Genomic DNA, 21,465 nt, shown 5'->3' with positions numbered 1-21,465 from the left:
GGAGTAACACCTACCCAATGCAGTGGTGAAGAAAATGTGTGTGGTCAGACTGGATCAACCTTGGTCAGCCAACGTCTGGCTCTGAAGGTGGAGATAATGAATCCATTAAGAACATAATTTCTGCTGGTTATCACATTTGCTCAGCTCCAGAGGCAGTTGAATGTAGAGCAAAACAATACCCTGGACTTCAGATCTCTCAGCTTGGCCAAGACGTGACTTGCAATCCCTCCGTTGGACTAGTTTGTCAAAACAATAAGCAAGGTCTTCAGCAAAAGTGCTTTGATTATGAGATTCGAGTGAAATGTTGTCAATGTGGAACCACAACACACATCCCAACCACCACCCAACAACAACAGTTCCTCATCGTCACTACTCCTACACCCACTACTACAACCTCAACATCGACAGCTCCACCTACAACAAAAACAACAACTCAGACTCCCAGCTCCTAGTACAACTCCAACCACTACTCCTACATCAACCTCAACAGGAGTAACACCTACCCAATGCAGTGGTGAAGAAAAATGTGTGGTCAGACTGGATCAACCTTGGTCAGCCAACGTCTGGCTCTAAAGGTGGAGATAATGAATCCATTAAGAACATAATTCTGCTGGTTATCACATTTGCTCAGCTCCAGAGGCAGTTGAATGTAGAGCAAAACAATTCCCTGGACTTCAGATCTCTCAGCTTGGCCAAGACGTGACTTGCAATCCATCCGTTGGACTGATTTGTCAAAACAATAAGCAAGGTCTTCAGCAAAGTGCTTCGATTATGAGATTCGAGTGAAATGTTGTCAATGTGGAACCACAACACACATCCCCACCACCACAACAACAACAGTTCCTCATATCACTACTCCTACTCCTACACCCACTACTACAACCTCAACATCGACAGCTCCACCTAAAACAAAAACATCAACTCAGACTCCCAGCTCTAGTTCGGCCCCAACCACTACTCCTACATCAACCTCAACAGGAGTAACACCTACCCAATGCAGTGGTGAAGAAAATGTGTGTGGTCAGACTGGATCAACCTTGGTCAGCCAACGTCTGGCTCTGGAAGGTGGAGATAATGAATCCATTAAGAACATCATTGCTGCTGGTTATCACATTTGCTCAGCTCCAGAGGCAGTTGAATGTAGAGCAAAACAATACCCTGGACTTCAGATCTCTCAGCTTGGCCAAGACGTGACTTGCAATCCATCCGTTGGACTGTTTGTCAAAACAATAAGCAAGGTCTTCAGCAAAAGTGCTTTGATTATGAGATTCGAGTGAAATGTTGTCAATGTGGAACCACAACACACATCCCCACCACCACAACAACATCAGTCTCGTCATACTCCTACTACCCACTACACCCACTACTACAACCTCAACATCGATAGCTCCACCTACAACAAAAACAACAACTCAGACTCCCAGCCCTAGTACGACTCCAACCACTACTCCTACATCAACCTCAACAGGAGTAACTCCTACCCAATGCAGTGGTGAAGAAAATGTGTGGTCAGACTGGATCAACCTTGCTCAGCCAACGACTGGCTCTGAAGGTGGAGATAATGAATCCATTAAGAACATAATTTCTGCAGGTTATGACATTTGCTCAGCCCAGAGGCAGTTGAATGTAGAGCAAAACAATTCCCTGGACTTCAGATCTCTCAGCTTGGCCAAGACGTGACTTGCAATCCATCCGTTGGACTGATTTGTAAAAACAATGAGCAGGTCTTCAGCAAAGTGCTTTTGATTATGAGATTCGAGTGAAATGTTGTCAATGTGGAACTACAACACACATCCCAACCACCACAACAACATCAGTTCCTCATTTCACTACTCCTACACCCACTACTACAACCTCAACATCGACAGCTCCACCTACAACAAAAACAACAACTCAGACTCCCAGCTCTAGTACGACTCCAACCACTACTCCTACATCAACCTCAACAGGAGTAACACCTACCCAATGCAGTGGTGAAGAAAAATGTGTGTGGTCAGACTGGATCAACCTTGGTCAGCCAACGACTGGCTCTGAAGGTGGAGATAATGAATCGATTAAGAACATAATTTCTGCTGGTTATCACATTTGTTCAGCTCCAGAGGCAGTTGAATGTAGAGCAAAACAATACCCTGGACTTCAGATCTCTCAGCTTGGCCAAGACGTGTCTTGCAACCCATCCGTTGGACTGATTTTGTCAAAACAATAAGCAAGGTCTTCAGCAAAAGTGCTTTGATTATGAGATTCAGTGAAATGTTGTCAATGTGGAACCACAAACACATCCCCACCACCACAACAACAACAGTTCCTCATCACTACTACTACACCCACTACTACAACCTCAACATCAACAGCTCCACCTACAACAAAAACAACAACTCAGCAGACTCCCAGCTCTAGTTCGACCCCAACCACTACTCCTTCATCAACCCTCAACAGGAGTAACACCACCAATGCAGTGGTGAAGAAAATGTGTGTGGTCAGACTGGATCAACCTTGGTCAGCCAACGACTGGCTCCTGAAGGTGGAGATAATGAATCCATTAAGAACATCATTGCTGCTGGTTATCACATTTGGTTCAGCTCCAGAGGCAGTTGAATGTAGAGCAAAACAATTCCTGGACTTCAGATCTCTCAGCTTGGCCAAGACGTGACTTGCAACCCATCCGTTGGACTGATTTGTCAAAACAATAAGCAAGGTCTTCAGCAAAAGTGCTTCGATTACGAGATTCGAGTGAAATGTTGTCAATGTGGAACCACAACACACATCCCAACCACCACCAAAACAACAACAGTTCCTCATATCACTACTCCTACACCCACTACTACAACCTCAACATCGACAGCTCCACCTACAACAAAAACAACAACTCAGACTCCCAGCCCTAGTATGACTCCAACCACTACTCCTACATCAACCTCAACAGGAGTAACACCTACCCAATGCAGTGGTGAAGAAAATGTGTGTGTGGTCAGATTGGATCAACCTTGGTCAGCCAACGATTGGCTCTGAAGGTGGAGATAATGAATCCATTAAGAACATCATTTCTGCAGGTTATCACATTTGCTCAGCTCCAGAGGCAGTTGAATGTAGAGCAAACAATTCCCTGACTTCAGATCTCTCAGCTTGGCCAAGACGTGACTTGCAATCCTCCGTTGGACTGATTTGTCAAAACAACAAGCAAGGTCTTCAGCAAAAGTGCTTCGATTATGAGATTCGAGTGAAATGTTGTCAATGTGGAACCATAACACACATCCCAACCACCACAACAACAACAGTTCCTCACTACTCACTACTCCTACACCCACTACTACAACCTCAACATCGACAGCTCCACCTACAACAAAAACAACAACTCAGCAGACTCCAGCCCTAGTACGACCCCAACCACTACTCCTTCATCAACCTCAACAGGAGTAACACCTACCCAATGCAGTGGTGAAGAAAAATGTGGTCAGACTGGATCAACCTTGGTCAGCCAACGACTGGCTCTGAAGGTGGAGATAATGAATCCATTAAGAACATCATTGCTGCTGGTTATCACATTTGCTCAGCTCCAGAGGCAGTTGAATAGAGCAAAACAATACCCTGGACTTCAGATCTCTCAGCTTGGCCAAGACGTGACTTGCAACCCATCCGTTGGACTGATTTGTAAAACAATGAGCAGGTCTTCAGCAAAGTGCTTCGACATGAAATTCGAGTGAAATGTTGTCAATGTGGAACCACAACACACATCCCAACCACCACCACAACAACAACAGTTCTCTCATATCACTACTCCTACACCCACTACTACAACCTCAACATCGACAGCTCCACCTACAACAAAAACAACAACTCAGACTCCCAGCCCTAGTACAGCTCCAACCACTACTCCTACATCAACCTCAACAGGAGTAACACCTACCCAATGCAGTGGTGAAGAAAATGTGTGGTCAGACTGGATCAACCTTGGTCAGCCAACGTCTGGCTCTGAAGGTGGAGATAATGAATCCATTAAGAACATAATTGCTGCTGGTTATCACATTTGCTCAGCTCCAGAGGCAGTTGACTGTAGAGCAAAACAATACCCTGGACTTCAGATCTCTCAGCTTGGCCAAGACGTGACTTGCAATCCCTCCGTTGGACTGATTTGTAAAAACAATAAGCAAGGTCTTCAGCAAAAGTGCTTTGATTACGAGGTTCGAGTGAAATGTTGTCAATGTGGAACCACAACACACATCCCAACCACCACCACAACAACAACAGTTCCTCTCATATCACTACTCCTACACCCACTACTACAACCTCAACATCGAACAGCTCCACCTACAACAAAAACAACAACTCAGACTCCCAGCTCTAGTACGACTCCAACCACTACTCCTACATCAACCTCAACAGGAGTAACACCTACCCAATGCAGTGGTGAAGAAAAATGTGTGTGTGGTCAGACTGGATCAACCTTGGTCAGCCAACGTCTGGCTCTGAAGGTGGAGATAATGAATCCATTAAGAACATAATTTCTGCTGGTTATCACATTTGCTCAGCTCCAGAGGCAGTTGACTGTAGAGCAAAACAATACCCTGGACTTCAGATCTCTCAGCTTGGCCAAGACGTGACTTGCAATCCCTCCGTTGACTGATTTGTAAAAACAATAAGCAAGGTCTTCAGCAAAAGTGCTTGATTACGAGGTTCGAGTGAAATGTTGTCAATGTGGAACCACAACACACATCCCAACCACCACCACAACAACAACAGTTCCTCATATCACTACTCCTACACCCACTACTACAACCTCAACATCGACAGCTCCACCTACAACAAAAAACAACAACTCAGACTCCCAGCTCTAGTACGACTCAACCACTACTCCTACATCAACCTCAACAGGAGTAACACCTACCCAATGCAGTGGTGAAGAAAATGTGTGGTCAGACTGGATCAACCTTGGTCAGCTAACCACTGGCTCTGAAGGTGGAGATAATGAATCCATTAAGAACATAATTTCTGCTGGTTATCACATTTGCTCAGCTCCAGAGGCAGTTGACTGTAGAGCAAAACAATACCCTGACTTCAGATCTCTCAGCTTGGCCAAGACGTGACTTGCAATCCTCCGTTGGACTGATTTGTAAAAACAATAAGCAAGGTCTTCAGCAAAAGTGCTTCGATTACGAGGTTCGAGTGAATGTTGTCAATGTGGAACCACAACACACATCCCCACCACCACAACAACAACAGTTCCTCATATCACTACTACTACACCCACTACTACAACCTCAACATCGACAGCTCCACCTACAACAAAAACAACAACTCAGCAGACTTAGCTCTAGTCTCGACCCCAATCACTACTCCTTCATCAACCCCAACAGGAGTAACACCTACCCAATGCAGTGGTGAAGAAAATGTGTGTGGTCAGACTGATCAACCTTGGTCAGCCAACGACTGGCTCTGAAGGTGGAGATAATGAATCCATTAAGAACATAATTTCTGCAGGTTATCACATTTGCTCAGCTCCAGAGCAGTTGAATGTAGAGCAAAACAATACTCCTGGACTTCAGATCTCTCAGCTTGGCCAAGACGTGACTTGCAATCCCTCCATTGGACTGATTTGTAAAAACAATAAGCAAGGTCTTCAGCAAAAGTGCTTCGACACGAGATTCGAAAGTGAAATGTTGTCAATGTGGAACCACAACACACATCCCAACCACCACCACAACAACAACAGTTCCTCATATCACTACTCTACACCCACTACTACAACCTCAACATCGACAGCTCCACCTACAACAAAAACAACAACTCAGACTCCCAGCTCTAGTACGACTCCAACCACTACTCCTACATCAACCTCAACAGGAGTAACACCTACCCAATGCAGTGGTGAAGAAAAATGTGTGTGGTCAAACTGGATCAACCTTGGTCAGCCAACGACTGGCTCTGAAGGTGGAGATAATGAATCCATTAAGAACATAATTTCTGCAGGTTATCACATTTGCTCAGCTCCAGAGGCAGTTGAATGTAGAGCAAAACAATACCCTGGACTTCAGATCTCTCAGCTTGGCCAAGACGTGACTTGCAATCCCTCCGTTGGACTGATTTGTAAAAACAATAAGCAAGGTCTTCAGCAAAAGTGCCGATTACGAGGTTCGAGTGAAATGTTGTCACGTGGAACCACAACACACATCCCCACCACCACAACAACAACAGTTCCTCGCCATCACTACTACTACACCCACTACTACAACCTCAACATCGACAGCTCCACCTACAACAAAAACAACAACTCAGCAGACTCCCAGCTCTAGTTCGACCCCAACCACTACTCCTTCATCAACCTCAACAGGAGTAACACCTACCCAATGCAGTGGTGAAGAAAAATGTGTGGTCAGACTGGATCAACCTTGGTCAGCCAATCCACTGGCTCTGAAGGTGGAGATAATGAATCCATTAAGAACATAATTTCTGCAGGTTATCACATTTGCTCAGCTCCAGAGGCAGTTGAATGTAGAGCAAAACAATACCCTGGACTTCAGATCTCTCAGCTTGGCCAAGACGTGACTTGCAATCCCTCCAAGTTGGACTGATTTGTAAAAACAATAAGCAAGGTCTTCAGTAAAAAGTGCTTCGACACGAGATTCGAGTGAAATGTTGTCAATGTGGAACCATAACACACATCCCCACCACCACAACAACAACAGTTCCTCATATCACTACTCCTACACCCACTACTACAACCTCAACATCGACAGCTCCACCTACAACAAAAACAACAACTCAGACTCCCAGCTCTAGTACGACTCCAACCACTACTCCTACATCAACCTCCCAACAGGAGTAACACCTACCCAATGCAGTGGTGAAGAAAATGTGTGTGGTCAGACTGATCAACCTTGGTCAGCCAACGACTGGCTCTGAAGGTGGAGATAATGAATCCATTAAGAACATAATTTCTGCAGGTTATCACATTTGCTCAGCTCCAGAGGCAGTTGAATGTAGCAAAACAATACCCTGGACTTCAGATCTCAGCTTGGCCAAGACGTGACTTGCAACCCATCCGTTGGACTGATTTGTCAAAACAATAAGCAAGGTCTTCAGCAAAAAGTGCTTCGACATATTAGATTCGAGTGAAATGTTGTCAATGTGGAACCACAACACACATCCCAACCACCACCACAACAACAACAGTTCCTCATATCACTACCCTACACCCACTACTACAACCTCAACATCGACAGCTCCACCTACAACAAAAACAACAACTCAGACTCCCAGTTCTAGTACGACTCCAACCACTACTCCTACATCAACCTCAACAGGAGTAACACCTACCCAATGCAGTGGTGAAGAAAAAATGTGTGGTCAGACTGGATCAACCTTGGTCAGCCAACGACTGGCTCTGAAGGTGGAGATAATGAATCCATTAAGAACATAATTTCTGCAGGTTATCACATTTGCTCAGCTCCAGAGGCAGTTGAATGTAGAGCAAAACAATACCCTGACTCTCAGATCTCTCAGCTTGGCCAAGACGTGACTTGCAATCCCTCCGTTGGACTGATTTGTAAAAACAATAAGCAAGGTCTTCAGCAAAGTCTCGCTGACACAGGTTCGAGTGAAATGTTGTCAATGTGGAACCACAACACACATCCCCACCACCACAACAACAACAGTTCCTCATATCACTACTAATACACCCACTACTACAACCTCAACATCGACAGCTCCACCTACAACAAAAACAACAACTCAGCAGACCCCAGCTCTAGTTCGACCCCAACCACTACTCCTTCATCAACCTCAACAGGAGTAACACCTACCCAATGCAGTGGTGAAGAAAATGTGTGGTCAGACTGATCAACCTTGGTCAGCCAACGACTGGCTCTGAAGGTGGAGATAATGAATCCATTAAGAACATAATTTCTGCTGGTTATCACATTTGCTCAGCTCCAGAGGCAGTTGACTGTAGAGCAAAACAATACCCTGACTTCAGATCTCAGCTTGGCCAAGACGTGACTTGCAATCCCTCCGTTGGACTGATTTGTAAAAACAATAAGCAAGGTCTTCAGCAAAAGTGCTTCGATTACGAGGTTCGAGTGAAATGTTGTCAATGTGGAACCACAACACACATCCCAACCACCACCACAACAACAACAGTCCTCTTATCACTACCCTACACCCACTACTACAACCTCAACATCGACAGCTCCACCTACAACAAAAACAACAACTCAGACTCCCAGCTCTAGTAACGACTCCAACCACTACTCCCACATCAACCTCAACAGAGTAACACCTACCCAATGCAGTGGTGAAGAAAAATGTGTGTGGTCAGACTGGATCAACCTTGGTCAGCCAACGACTGGCTCTGGAAGGTGGAGATAATGAATCCATTAAGAACATAATTTCTGCTGGTTATCACATTTGCTCAGCTCCAGAGGCAGTTGACTGTAGAGCAAAACAATACCCTGGACTTCAGATCTCTCAGCCTGGCCAAGACGGACTTTGCAATCCTCCATTGGACTGATTTGTAAAAACACAGCAAGGTCTTCAGCAAAAGTGCTTTCGATTACGAGGTTCGAGTGAAATGTTGTCAATGTGGAACCACAACACACATCCCCACCACCACAACAACAACAGTTCCTCATATCACTACTACTACACCCACTACTACAACCTCAACATCGACAGCTCCACCTACAACAAAAACAACAACTCAGCAGACTCCCAGCTTAGTTCGACCCCAATCACTACTCCTTCATCAACCCCAACAGGAGTAACACCCACCAATGCAGTGGTGAAGAAAATGTGTGTGGTCAGACTGGATCAACCTTGGTCAGCCAACCACTGGCTCTGAAGGTGGAGATAATGAATCCATTAAGAACATAATTTTCTGCTGGTTATCACATTTGCTCAGCCCAGAGGCAGTTGACTGTAGAGCAAAACAATACCCTGGACTTCAGATCTCTCAGCTTGGCCAAGACGTGACTTGCAATCCCTCCGTTGGACTGATTTGTAAAAACAATAAGCAAGGTCTTCAGCAAAGTGCTTGATTACGAGGTTCGAGTGAAATGTTGTCAATGTGGAACCACAACACACATCCCCACCACCACAACAACAACAGTTCCTCATATCACTACTACTACACCCACTACTACAACCTCAACATCGACAGCTCCACCTACAACAAAACAACAACTCAGCAGACTCCCAGCTCTAGTTCGACCCCAATCACTACTCCTTCATCAACCCCAACAGGAGTAACACCTCCACCAATGCAGTGGTGAAGAAAAATGTGTGTGGTCAGACTGATCAACCTTGGTCAGCCAACGACTGGCTCTTGAAGGTGGAGATAATGAATCCATTAAGAACATAATTTCTGCTGGTTATCACATTTGCTCAGCTCCAGAGGCAGTTGACTGTAGAGCAAAACAATACCCTGGACTTCAGATCTCTCAGCTTGGCCAAGACGTGACTTGCAATCCCTCCGTTGGACTGATTTGTAAAAACAATAAGCAAGGTCTTCAGCAAAAGTGCTTTGATTACGAGGTTCGAGTGAAATGTTGTCAATGTGGAACCACAACACACATCCCAACCACCACCACAACAACAACAGTTCCTCATATCACTACTCCTACACCCACTACTACAACCTCAACATCGACAGCTCCACCTACAACAAAACAACAACTCAGACTCCCAGCTCTAGTACGACTCAACCACTACTCCTACATCAACCTCAACAGGAGTAACACCTACCCAATGCAGTGGTGAAGAAAATGTGTGTGGTCAGACTGGATCAACCTTGGTCAGCCAACGACTGGCTCTGAAGGTGGAGATAATGAATCCATTAAGAACATAATTTCTGCTGGTTATCACATTTGCTCAGCTCCAGAGGCAGTTGAATGTAGAGCAAAACAATACCCTGACTTCAGATCTCTCAGCTTGGCCAAGACGTGACTTGCAATCCCCATCCGTTGGACTGATTTGTCAAAACAATAAGCAAGGTCTTCAGCAAAAGTGTTTGACACACGAGATTCGGAAAGTGAAATGTTGTCAATGTGGGAACCACAACACACATCCCAACCACCACCACAACAACAACAGTTCCTCATATCACTACTCCTACACCACTACTACAACCTCAACATCGACAGCTCCACCTACAACAAAAACAACAACTCAGACTCCCAGTTCTAGTACGACCCCAACCACTACTCCTACATCAACCCCAACAGGAGTAACACCTACCCAATGCAGTGGTGAAGAAAAATGTGTGGTCAGACTGGATCAACCTTGGTCAGCCAACGACTGGCTCTGAAGGTGGAGATAATGAATCCATTAAGAACATAATTTCTGCAGGTTATCACATTTGCTCAGCTCCAGAGGCAGTTGAATGTAGAGCAAAACAATACCCTGGACTTCAGATCTCTCAGCTTGGCCAAGACGTGACTTGCAATCCCTCCGTTGGACTGATTTGTAAAAACAATAAGCAAGGTCTTCAGCAAAAGTGCTTCGACACGCAGGTTCGAGTGAAATGTTGTCAATGTGGAACCACAACACACATCCACCACCACAACAACAACAGTTCCTCATATCACTACTACTACACCCACTACTACAACCTCAACATCGACAGCTCCACCTACAACAAAAAAACAACTCAGCAGACTCCCAGCTCTAGTTCGACCCCAACCACTACTCCTTCATCAACCTCAACAGGAGTAACACCTACCCAATGCAGTGGTGAAGAAAAATGTGTGGTCAGACTGGATCAACCTTGTCAGCCAACGACTGGCTCTGAAGGTGGAGATAATGAATCCATTAAGAACATAATTTCTGCTGGTTATCACATTTGCTCAGCTCCAGAGGCAGTTGACTGTAGAGCAAAACAATACCCTGGACTTCAGATCTCTCAGCTTGGCCAAGACGTGACTTGCAATCCCTCCGTTGGACTGATTTGTAAAAACAATAAGCAAGGTCTTCAGCAAAAGTGCTTCGATTACGAGGTTCGAGTGAAATGTTGTCAATGTGGAACCACAACACACATCCCAACCACCACCACAACAACAACAGTTCCTCATATCACTACTCCTACACCCACTACTACAACCTCAACATCGACAGCTCCACCTACAACAAAAACAACAACTCAGACTCCCAGCTCTAGTACGACCCAACCACTACTCCTACATCAACCTCAACAGGAGTAACACCTACCCAATGCAGTGGTGAAGAAAATGTGTGTGGTCAGACTGGATCAACCTTGGTCAGCCAACGACTGGCTCTGAAGGTGGAGATAATGAATCCATTAAGAACATAATTTCTGCTGGTTATCACATTTGCTCAGCTCCAGAGGCAGTTGACTGTAGAGCAAAACAATGCCTGGACTTCAGATCTCTCAGCTTGGCCAAGACGTGACTTGCAATCCTCCGTTGGACTGATTTGTAAAAACAATAAGCAAGGTCTTCAAAAGTGCTTCGATTCACGAGGTTCGAGTGAAATGTTGTCAATGTGGAACCACAACACACATCCCCACCACCACAACAACAACAGTTCCTCATATCACTACTACTACACCCACTACTACAACCTCAACATCGACAGCTCCACCTACAACAAAAACAACAACTCAGCAGACTCCCAGCTCTAGTACGACCCCAATCACTACTCCTTCATCAACCTAACAGGAGTAACACACCTACCCAATGCAGTGGTGAAGAAAATGTGTGTGGTCAGACTGGATCAACCTTGGTCAGCCAACGACTGGCTCTGAAGGTGGAGATAATGAATCCATTAAGAACATAATTTCTGCTGGTTATCACATTTGCTCAGCTCCAGAGGCAGTTGACTGTAGAGCAAAACAATACCTGGACTTCAGATCTCTCAGCTTGGCCAAGACGTGACTTGCAATCCCATCCGTTGGACTGATTTGTAAAACAATAAGCAAGGTCTTCAGCAAAGTGCTTGATTCACGAGTTGAGTGAAATGTTGTCAATGTGGAACCACAACACACATCCCCACCACCACAACAACAACAGTTCCTCATATCACTACTACTACACCCACTACTACAACCTCAACATCGACAGCTCCACCTACAACAAAAACAACAACTCAGACTCCCAGCTCTAGTACGACTCCAACCACTACTCCTACATCAACCTCAACAGGAGTAACACCTACCCAATGCAGTGGTGAAGAAAATGTGTGTGGTCAGACTGGATCAACCTTGGTCAGCCAACGACTGGCTCTGAAGGTGGAGATAATGAATCCATTAAGAACATAATTTCTGCTGGTTATCACATTTGCTCAGCTCCAGAGGCAGTTGACTGTAGAGCAAAACAATACCCTGGACTTCAGATCTCTCAGCTTGGCCAAGACGTGACTTGCAATCCCTCCGTTGGACTGATTTGTAAAAACAATAAGCAAGGTCTTCAGCAAAAGTGCTTCGATTACGAGGTTCGAGTGAAATGTTGTCAATGTGGAACCACAACACACATCCCAACCACCACCACAACAACAACAGTTCCTCATATCACTACTCCTACACCCACTACTACAACCTCAACATCGACAGCTCCACCTACAAACAAAAACAACAACTCAGACTCCCAGCTCTAGTACGACTCCAACCACTACTCCTACATCAACCTCAACAGGAGTAACACCTACCCAATGCAGTGGTGAAGAAAAATGTGTGGTCAGACTGGATCAACCTTGGTCAGCCAACGACTGGCTCTGAAGGTGGAGATAATGAATCCATTAAGAACATAATTTCTGCTGGTTATCACATTTGCTCAGCTCCAGAGGCAGTTGACTGTAGAGCAAAACAATACCCTGGACTTCAGATCTCTCAGCTTGGCCAAGGCGTGACTTGCAATCCCCTCCGTTGGACTGATTTGTAAAAACAATAAGCAAGGTCTTCAGCAAAAGTGCTTGATTACGAGGTTCGAGTGAAATGTTGTCAATGTGGAACCACAACACATCCCAACCACCACCACAACAACAACAGTTCCTCATATCACTACTACTACACCCACTACTACAACCTCAACATCGACAGCTCCACCTACAACAAAAACAACAACTCAGACTCCCAGCTCTAGTTCGACCCCAACCACTACTCCTTCATCAACCTCAACAGGAGTAACACCTACCCAATGCAGTGGTGAAGAAAAATGTGTGTGGTCAGACTGGATCAACCTTGGTCAGCCAACGACTGGCTCTGAAGGTGGAGATAATGAATCCATTAAGAACATAATTTCTGCTGGTTATCACATTTGCTCAGCTCCAGAGGCAGTTGACTGTAGAGCAAAACAATACCCTGGACTTCAGATCTCTCAGCTTGGCCAAGACGTGACTTGCAATCCCTCCGATTGGACTGATTTGCAAAAACAATAAGCAAGGTCTTCAGCAAAAGTGCGATTCGTTACGAGGTTCGAGTGAAATGTTGTCAATGTGGAACCACAACACACATCCCAACCACCACCACAACAACAACAGTTCCTCATATCACTACTACTACACCCACTACTACAACCTCAACATCGACAGCTCCACCTACAACAAAAACAACAACTCAGACTCCCAGCTCTAGTTCGACCCCAACCACTACTCCTTCATCAACCTCAACAGGAGTAACACCTACCCAATGCAGTGGTGAAAGAAAAATGTGTGTGGTCAGACTGGATCAACCTTTGGTCAGCCAACGACTGGCTCTGAAGGTGGAGATAATGAATCCATTAAGAACATAATTTCTGCTGGTTATCACATTTGCTCAGCTCCAGAGGCAGTTGACTGTAGAGCAAAACAATACCCTGGACTTCAGATCTCTCAGCTTGGCCAAGACGTGACTTGCAATCCCTCCGTTGGACTGATTTGTAAAAACAATAAGCAAGGTCTTCAGCAAAAGTGCTTGATTACGAGGTTCGAGTGAAATGTTGTCAATGTGGAACCACAACACACATCCCCCACCACCACAACAACAACAGTTCCTCATATCACTACTCCTACACCCACTACTACAACCTCAACATCGACAGCTCCACCTACAACAAAAACAACAACTCAGACTCCCAGCTCTAGTTCGGCCCAACCACTACTCCTACATCAACCTCACAGGAGTAACACCTACCCAATGCAGTGGTGAAGAAAAATGTGTGTGGTCAGACTGGATCAACCTTGGTCAGCCAACGACTGGCTCTGAAGGTGGAGATAATGAATCCATTAAGAACATAATTTCTGCTGGTTATCACATTTGCTCAGCTCCAGAGGCAGTTGACTGTAGAGCAAAACAATACCCTGGACTTCAGATCTCTCAGCTTGGCCAAGACGTGACTTGCAATCCCTCCGTTGGACTGATTTGTAAAAACAATAAGCAAGGTCTTCAGCAAAAGTGCTTCGATTACGAGGTTCGAGTGAAATGTTGTCAATGTGGAACCACAACACACATCCCCACCACCACAACAACAACAGTTCCTCATATCACTACTACTACACCCACTACTACAACCTCAACATCGACAGCTCCACCTACAACAAAAACAACAACTCAGCAGACTCCCAGCTCTAGTTCGACCCCAATCACTACTCCTTCATCAACCCCAACAGGAGTAACACCTACCCAATGCAGTGGTGAAGAAAAATGTGTGTGGTCAGACTGGATCAACCTTGGTCAGCCAACGACTGGCTCTGAAGGTGGAGATAATGAATCCATTAAGAACATAATTTCTGCAGGTTATCACATTTGCTCAGCTCCAGAGGCAGTTGACTGTAGAGAGCAAAACAATACCCTGGACTTCAGATCTCAGCTTGGCCAAGACGTGACTTGCAATCCCTCCGTTGGACTGATTTGTAAAAACAATAAGCAAGGTCTTCAGCAAAAGTGCTTCGATTACGAGGTTCGAGTGAAATGTTGTCAATGTGGAACCACAAAACACATCCAACCACCACCACAACAACAACAGTTCCTCATATCACTACTCCTACACCCACTACTACAACCTCAACATCGACAGCTCCACCTACAACAAAAACAACAACTCAGACTCCCAGCTCTAGTCGACTCCAACCACTACTCCTACATCAACCTCAACAGGAGTAACACCTACCAATGCAGTGGTGAAGAAAAATGTGTGTGGTCAGACTGGATCAACCTTGGTCAGCCAACGACTGGCTCTGAAGGTGGAGATAATGAATCCATTAAGAACATAATTTCTGCAGGTTATCATTTGCTCAGCTCCAGAGGCAGTTGAATGTAGAGCAAAAACAATACCCTGGACTTCAGATCTCTCAGCTTGGCCAAGACGTGACTTGCAATCCCTCCGTTGGACTGATTTGTAAAAACAATAAGCAAGGTCTTCAGCAAAGTGCTTGATTACGAGTTCCGAGTGAAATGTTGTCAATGTGGGAACCACAAACGCATCCCCACCACCACAACAACAACAGTTCCTCATATCACTACTACTACACCCACTACTACAACCTCAACATCGACAGCTCCACCTACAACAAAAACAACAACTCAGCAGACTCCCAGCTCTAGTTAGGCCCCAATCACTACTCCTTCATCAACCTCAACAGGAGTAACACCTGCAATGCAGTGGTGAAGAAAATGTGTGTGGTCAGACTGGATCAACCTTGGTCAGCCAACGTCTGGCTCTGAAGGTGGAGATAATGAATCCATTAAGAACATAATTTCTGCTGGTTATCACATTTGCTCAGCTCCAGAGGCAGTTGAATGTAGAGCAAAACAATATCCTGGACTTCAGATCTCTCAGCTTGGCCAAGACGTGACTTGCAATCCATCCGTTGGACTGATTTGTAAAAACAATAAGCAAGGTCTTCAGCAAAAGTGCTTTGATTATGAGATTCGAGTGAAATGTTGTCAATGTGGAACCACAACACACATCCCCACCACCACAACAACAACAGTTCCTCATATCACTACTCCTACACCCACTACTACAACCTCAACATCGACAGCTCCACCTACAACAAAAACAACAACTCAGACTCCCAGCTCTAGTACGACTCCAACCACTACTCCTACATCAACCTCAACAGGAGTAACACCTACCCAATGCAGTGGTGAAGAAAAATGTGTGTGGTCAGACTGGATCAACCTTGGTCAGCCAACGTCTGGCTCTGAAGGTGGAGATAATGAATCCATTAAGAACATAATTTCTGCTGGTTATCACATTTGCTCAGCTCCAGAGGCAGTTGAATGTAGAGCAAAACAATTCCCTGGACTTCAGATCTCTCAGCTTGGCCAAGCGTGACTTGCAATCCCATCCGTTGGACTGATTTGTCAAAACAATAAGCAAGGTCTTCAGCAAAAGTGCTTTGATTATGAGATTCGAGTGAAATGTTGTCAATGTGGAACCACAACACACATCCAACCACCACAACAACAACAGTTCCTCATATCACTACTCCTACACCCACTACTACAACCTCAACATCGACAGCTCCACCTACAACAAAAACAACAACTCAGACTCCCAGCTCTAGTACGACTCCAACCACTACTCCTACATCAACCTCAACAGGAGTAACACCTACCCAATGCAGTGGTGAAGAAAAATGTGTGTGGTCAGACTGGATCAACCTTGGTCAGCCAACGACTGGCTCTGAAGGTGGAGATAATGAATCCATTAAGAACATAATTTCTGCAGGTTATCACATTTGCTCAGCTCAGAGGCAGTTGAATGTAGAGCAAAACAATACCCTGGACTTCAGATCTCTCAGCTTGGCCAAGACGTGACTTGCAATCCCTCCGTTGGACTAGTTTGTCAAAACAATAAGCAAGGTCTTCAGCAAAAGTGCTTTGATTATGAGTTCGAGTGAAATGTTGTCAATGTGGAACCACAACACATCCCACCACCACCACAACAACAGTTCCTCTCATATCACTACCCACTACACCCACTACTACAACCTCAACATCGACAGCTCCACCTACAACAAAAACAACAACTCAGACTCCCAGCTCTAGTACAACTCCAACCACTACTCCTACATCACCTCAACAGGAGTAACACCTACCCAATGCAGTGGTGAAGAAAAATGTGTGTGGTCAGACTGGATCAACCTTGGTCAGCCAACGACTGGCTCTGAAGGTGGAGATAATGAATCCATTAAGAACATAATTTCTGCTGGTTATCACATTTGCTCAGCTCAGAGGCAGTTGAATGTAGAGCAAAACAATACCCTGGACTTCAGATCTCTCAGCTTGGCCAAGGCGTGACTTGCAATCCCTCCGTTGGACTGTTTGTCAAAACAATGAGCAAGGTCTTCAGCAAAAGTGCTTTGATTATGAGGTTCGAGTGAAATGTTGTCAATGTGGAACCACAACACACATCCCCACCACCACAACAACAACAGTTCCTCTATCACTACTCCTACTACACCCACTACTACAACCTCAACATCGACAGCTCCACCTACAACAAAAACAACAACTCAGACTCCCAGCTCTAGTTCAACCCCAACCACTACTCCTTCATCAACCTCAACAGGAGTAACACCTACCCAATGCAGTGGTGAAGAAAAATGTGTGTGGTCAGACTGGATCAACCTTGGTCAGCCAACGACTGGCTCTAAAGGTGGAGATAATGAATCCATTAAGAACATAATTTCTGCTGGTTATCACATTTGCTCAGCTCCAGAGGCAGTTGAATGTAGAGCAAAACAATACCCTGGACTTCAGATCTCTCAGCTTGGCCAAGACGTGACTTGCAATCCATCCATTGGACTAGTTTGTCAAAACAATAAGCAAGGTCTTCAGCAAAAGTGCTTTGATTATGAGATTCGGAGTGAAATGTTGTCAATGTGGAACCACAACACACATCCCCACCACCACAACAACAACAGTTCCTCATATCACTACTCCTACACCCACTACTACAACCTCAACATCGACAGCTCCACCTACAACAAAAACAACAACTCAGACTCCCAGCCCTAGTACAACTCCAACCACTACTCCTACATCAACCTCAACAGGAGTAACACCTACCCAATGCAGTGGTGAAGAAACATGTGTGTGGTCAGACTGGATCAACCTTGGTCAGCCAACGTCTGGCTCTGAAGGTGGAGATAATGAATCCATTAAGAACATAATTTCTGCTGGTTATCACATTTGCTCAGCTCCAGAGGCAGTTGAATGTAGAGCAAAACAATTCCCTGGACTTCAGATCTCTCAGCTTGGCCAAGACGTGACTTGCAATCCATCCGTTGGACTAGTTTGTCAAAACAATGAGCAAGGTCTTCAGCAAAAGTGCTTTGATTATGAGATTCGAGTGAAATGTTGTCAATGTGGAACCACAACACACATCCCAACCACCACCGCAACAACAACAGTTCCTCTCGTCACTACTCCTACACCCACTACTACAACCTCAACATCGACAGCTCCACCTACAACAAAAACAACAACTCAGACTCCCAGCCCTAGTACAACTCCAACCACTACTCCTACATCAACCTCAACAGGAGTAACACCTACCCAATGCAGTGGTGAAGAAACATGTGTGTGGTCAGACTGGATCAACCTTGGTCAGCCAACGTCTGGCTCTAAAGGTGGAGATAATGAATCCATTAAGAACATCATTGCTGCTGGTTATCACATTTGCTCAGCTCAGAGGCAGTTGAATGTAGAGCAAAACAATTCCCTGGACTTCAGATCTCTCAGCTTGGCCAAGACGTGACTTGCAATCCATCCGTTGGACTAGTTTGTCAAAACAATGAGCAAGGTCTTCAGCAAAAGTGCTTTGATTATGAGATTCGAGTGAAATGTTGTCAATGTGGAACCACAACACACATCCCAACCACCACAACAACAACAGTTCCTCTATCACTACTCCTACACCCACTACTACAACCTCAACATCGACAGCTCCACCTACAACAAAAACAACAACTCAGACTCCCAGCCCTAGTACAACCACTACTCCTACATCACCCTCAACAGGAGTAACACCTACCCAATGCAGTGGTGAAGAAACATGTGTGGTCAGACTGGATCAACCTTGGTCAGCCAACGTCTGGCTCTGAAGGTGGAGATAATGAATCCATTAAGAACATCATTGCTGCTGGTTATCACATTTGCTCAGCTCCAGAGGCAGTTGAATGTAGAGCAAAACAATTCCTGGACTTCAGATCTCTCAGCTTGGCCAAGACGTGACTTGCAATCCATCCGTTGGACTAGTTTGTCAAAACAATGAGCAAGGTCTTCAGCAAAAGTGCTTTGATTATGAGATTCGAGTGAAATGTTGTCAATGTGGAACCACAACACACATCCAACCACCACAACAACAACAGTTCCTCTATCACTACCACTACACCCACTACTACAACCTCAACATCGACAGCTCCACCTACAACAAAAACAACAACTCAGACTCCCAGCCCTAGTACAACTCCAACCACTACTCCTACATCAACCTCAACAGGAGTAACACCTACCCAATGCAGTGGTGAAGAAACATGTGTGTGGTCAGACTGGATCAACCTTGGTCAGCCAACGTCTGGCTCTGAAGGTGGAGATAATGAATCCATTAAGAACATAATTTCTGCTGGTTATCACATTTGCTCAGCTCCAGAGGCAGTTGAATGTAGAGCAAAACAATTCCCTGGACTTCAGATCTCTCAGCTTGGCCAAGACGTGACTTGCAATCCATCCGTTGGACTAGTTTGTCAAAACAATGAGCAAGGTCTTCAGCAAAAGTGCTTTGATTATGAGATTCGAGTGAAATGTTGTCAATGTGGAACCACAACACACATCCCAACCACCACAACAACAACAGTTCCTCATATCACTACCTCCTACACCCACTACTACAACCTCAACATCGACAGCTCCACCTACAACAAAAACAACAACTCAGACTCCCAGCCTAGTACAACTCCAACCACTACTCCTACATCAACCTCAACAGGAGTAACACCTACCCAATGCAGTGGTGAAGAAACATGTGTGTGGTCAGACTGGATCAACCTTGGTCAGCCAACGTCTGGCTCTAAAGGTGGAGATAATGAATCCATTAAGAACATCATTGCTGCTGGTTATCACATTTGCTCAGCTCCAGAGGCAGTTGAATGTAGAGCAAAACAATTCCCTGGACTTCAGATCTCTCAGCTTGGCCAAGACGTGACTTGCAATCCATCCGTTGGACTAGTTTGTCAAAACAATGAGCAAGGTCTTCAGCAAAAGTGCTTTGATTATGAGATTCGAGTGAAATGTTGTCAATGTGGAACCACAACACACATCCCAACCACCGCAACAACAACAGTTCCTCTCGTCACTACTCCTACACCCACTACTACAACCTCAACATCGACAGCTCCACCTACAACAAAAACAACAACTCAGACTCCCAGCCCTAGTACAACCACTACTCCTACATCACCCTCAACAGGAGTAACACCTACCCAATGCAGTGGTGAAGAAACATGTGTGTGGTCAGACTGGATCAACCTTGGTCAGCCAACGTCTGGCTCTAAAGGTGGAGATAATGAATCCATTAAGAACATCATTGCTGCTGGTTATCACATTTGCTCAGCTCCAGAGGCAGTTGAATGTAGAGCAAAACAATTCCCTGGACTTCAGATCTCTCAGCTTGGCCAAGACGTGACTTGCAATCCATCCGTTGGACTAGTTTGTCAAAACAATGAGCAAGGTCTTCAGCAAAAGTGCTTTGATTATGAGATTCGAGTGAAATGTTGTCAATGTGGAACCACACACACATCCCAACCACCGCAACAACAACAGTTCCTCTCGTCACTACTCCTACACCCACTACTACAACCTCAACATCGACAGCTCCACCTACAACAAAAACAACAACTCAGACTCCCAGCCTAGTACAACTCCAACCACTACTCCTACATCAACCTCAACAGGAGTAACACCTACCCAATGCAGTGGTGAAGAAACATGTGTGTGGTCAGACTGGATCAACCTTGGTCAGCCAACGTCTGGCTCTAAAGGTGGAGATAATGAATCCATTAAGAACATCATTGCTGCTGGTTATCACATTTGCTCAGCTCCAGAGGCAGTTGAATGTAGAGCAAAACAATTCCCTGGACTTCAGATCTCTCAGCTTGGCCAAGACGTGACTTGCAATCCATCCGTTGGACTAGTTTGTCAAAACAATGAGCAAGGTCTTCAGCAAAAGTGCTTTGATTATGAGATTCGAGTGAAATGTTGTCAATGTGGAACCACAACACACATCCCAACCACCGCAACAACAACAGTTCCTCTCGTCACTACTCCTACACCCACTACTACAACCTCAACATCGACAGCTCCACCTACAACAAAAACAACAACTCAGACTCCCAGCCTAGTACAACTCCAACCACTACTCCTATATCAACCTCAACAGGAGTAACACCTACCCAATGCAGTGGTGAAGAAACATGTGTGTGGTCAGACTGGATCAACCTTGGTCAGCCAACGTCTGGCTCTAAAGGTGGAGATAA

At 45.3% G+C, this 21,465-nt stretch overlaps 1 protein-coding gene across 1 annotated transcript in view; it reads left to right on the top strand.

Moving 5' to 3' along the window:
* LOC115113686 (mucin-5AC-like) overlaps positions 1-21,465 on the top strand; it is a 48,867-nt gene that overhangs the window by 16,304 nt on the left and 11,098 nt on the right. Inside the window, 1 exon segment of the mRNA XM_065012570.1 lies at positions 262-444. Within this exon segment, the coding sequence (XP_064868642.1) occupies positions 262-444 (183 nt within the window).

This window comes from Oncorhynchus nerka, linkage group LG28, assembly GCF_034236695.1.
Source record: "Oncorhynchus nerka isolate Pitt River linkage group LG28, Oner_Uvic_2.0, whole genome shotgun sequence".
Classification (NCBI taxonomy): domain Eukaryota; kingdom Metazoa; phylum Chordata; class Actinopteri; order Salmoniformes; family Salmonidae; genus Oncorhynchus; species Oncorhynchus nerka.
The sequence above is the reverse complement of the archived record's forward strand: the minus strand, read 5'-3'. Positions and strand labels throughout refer to the sequence as shown.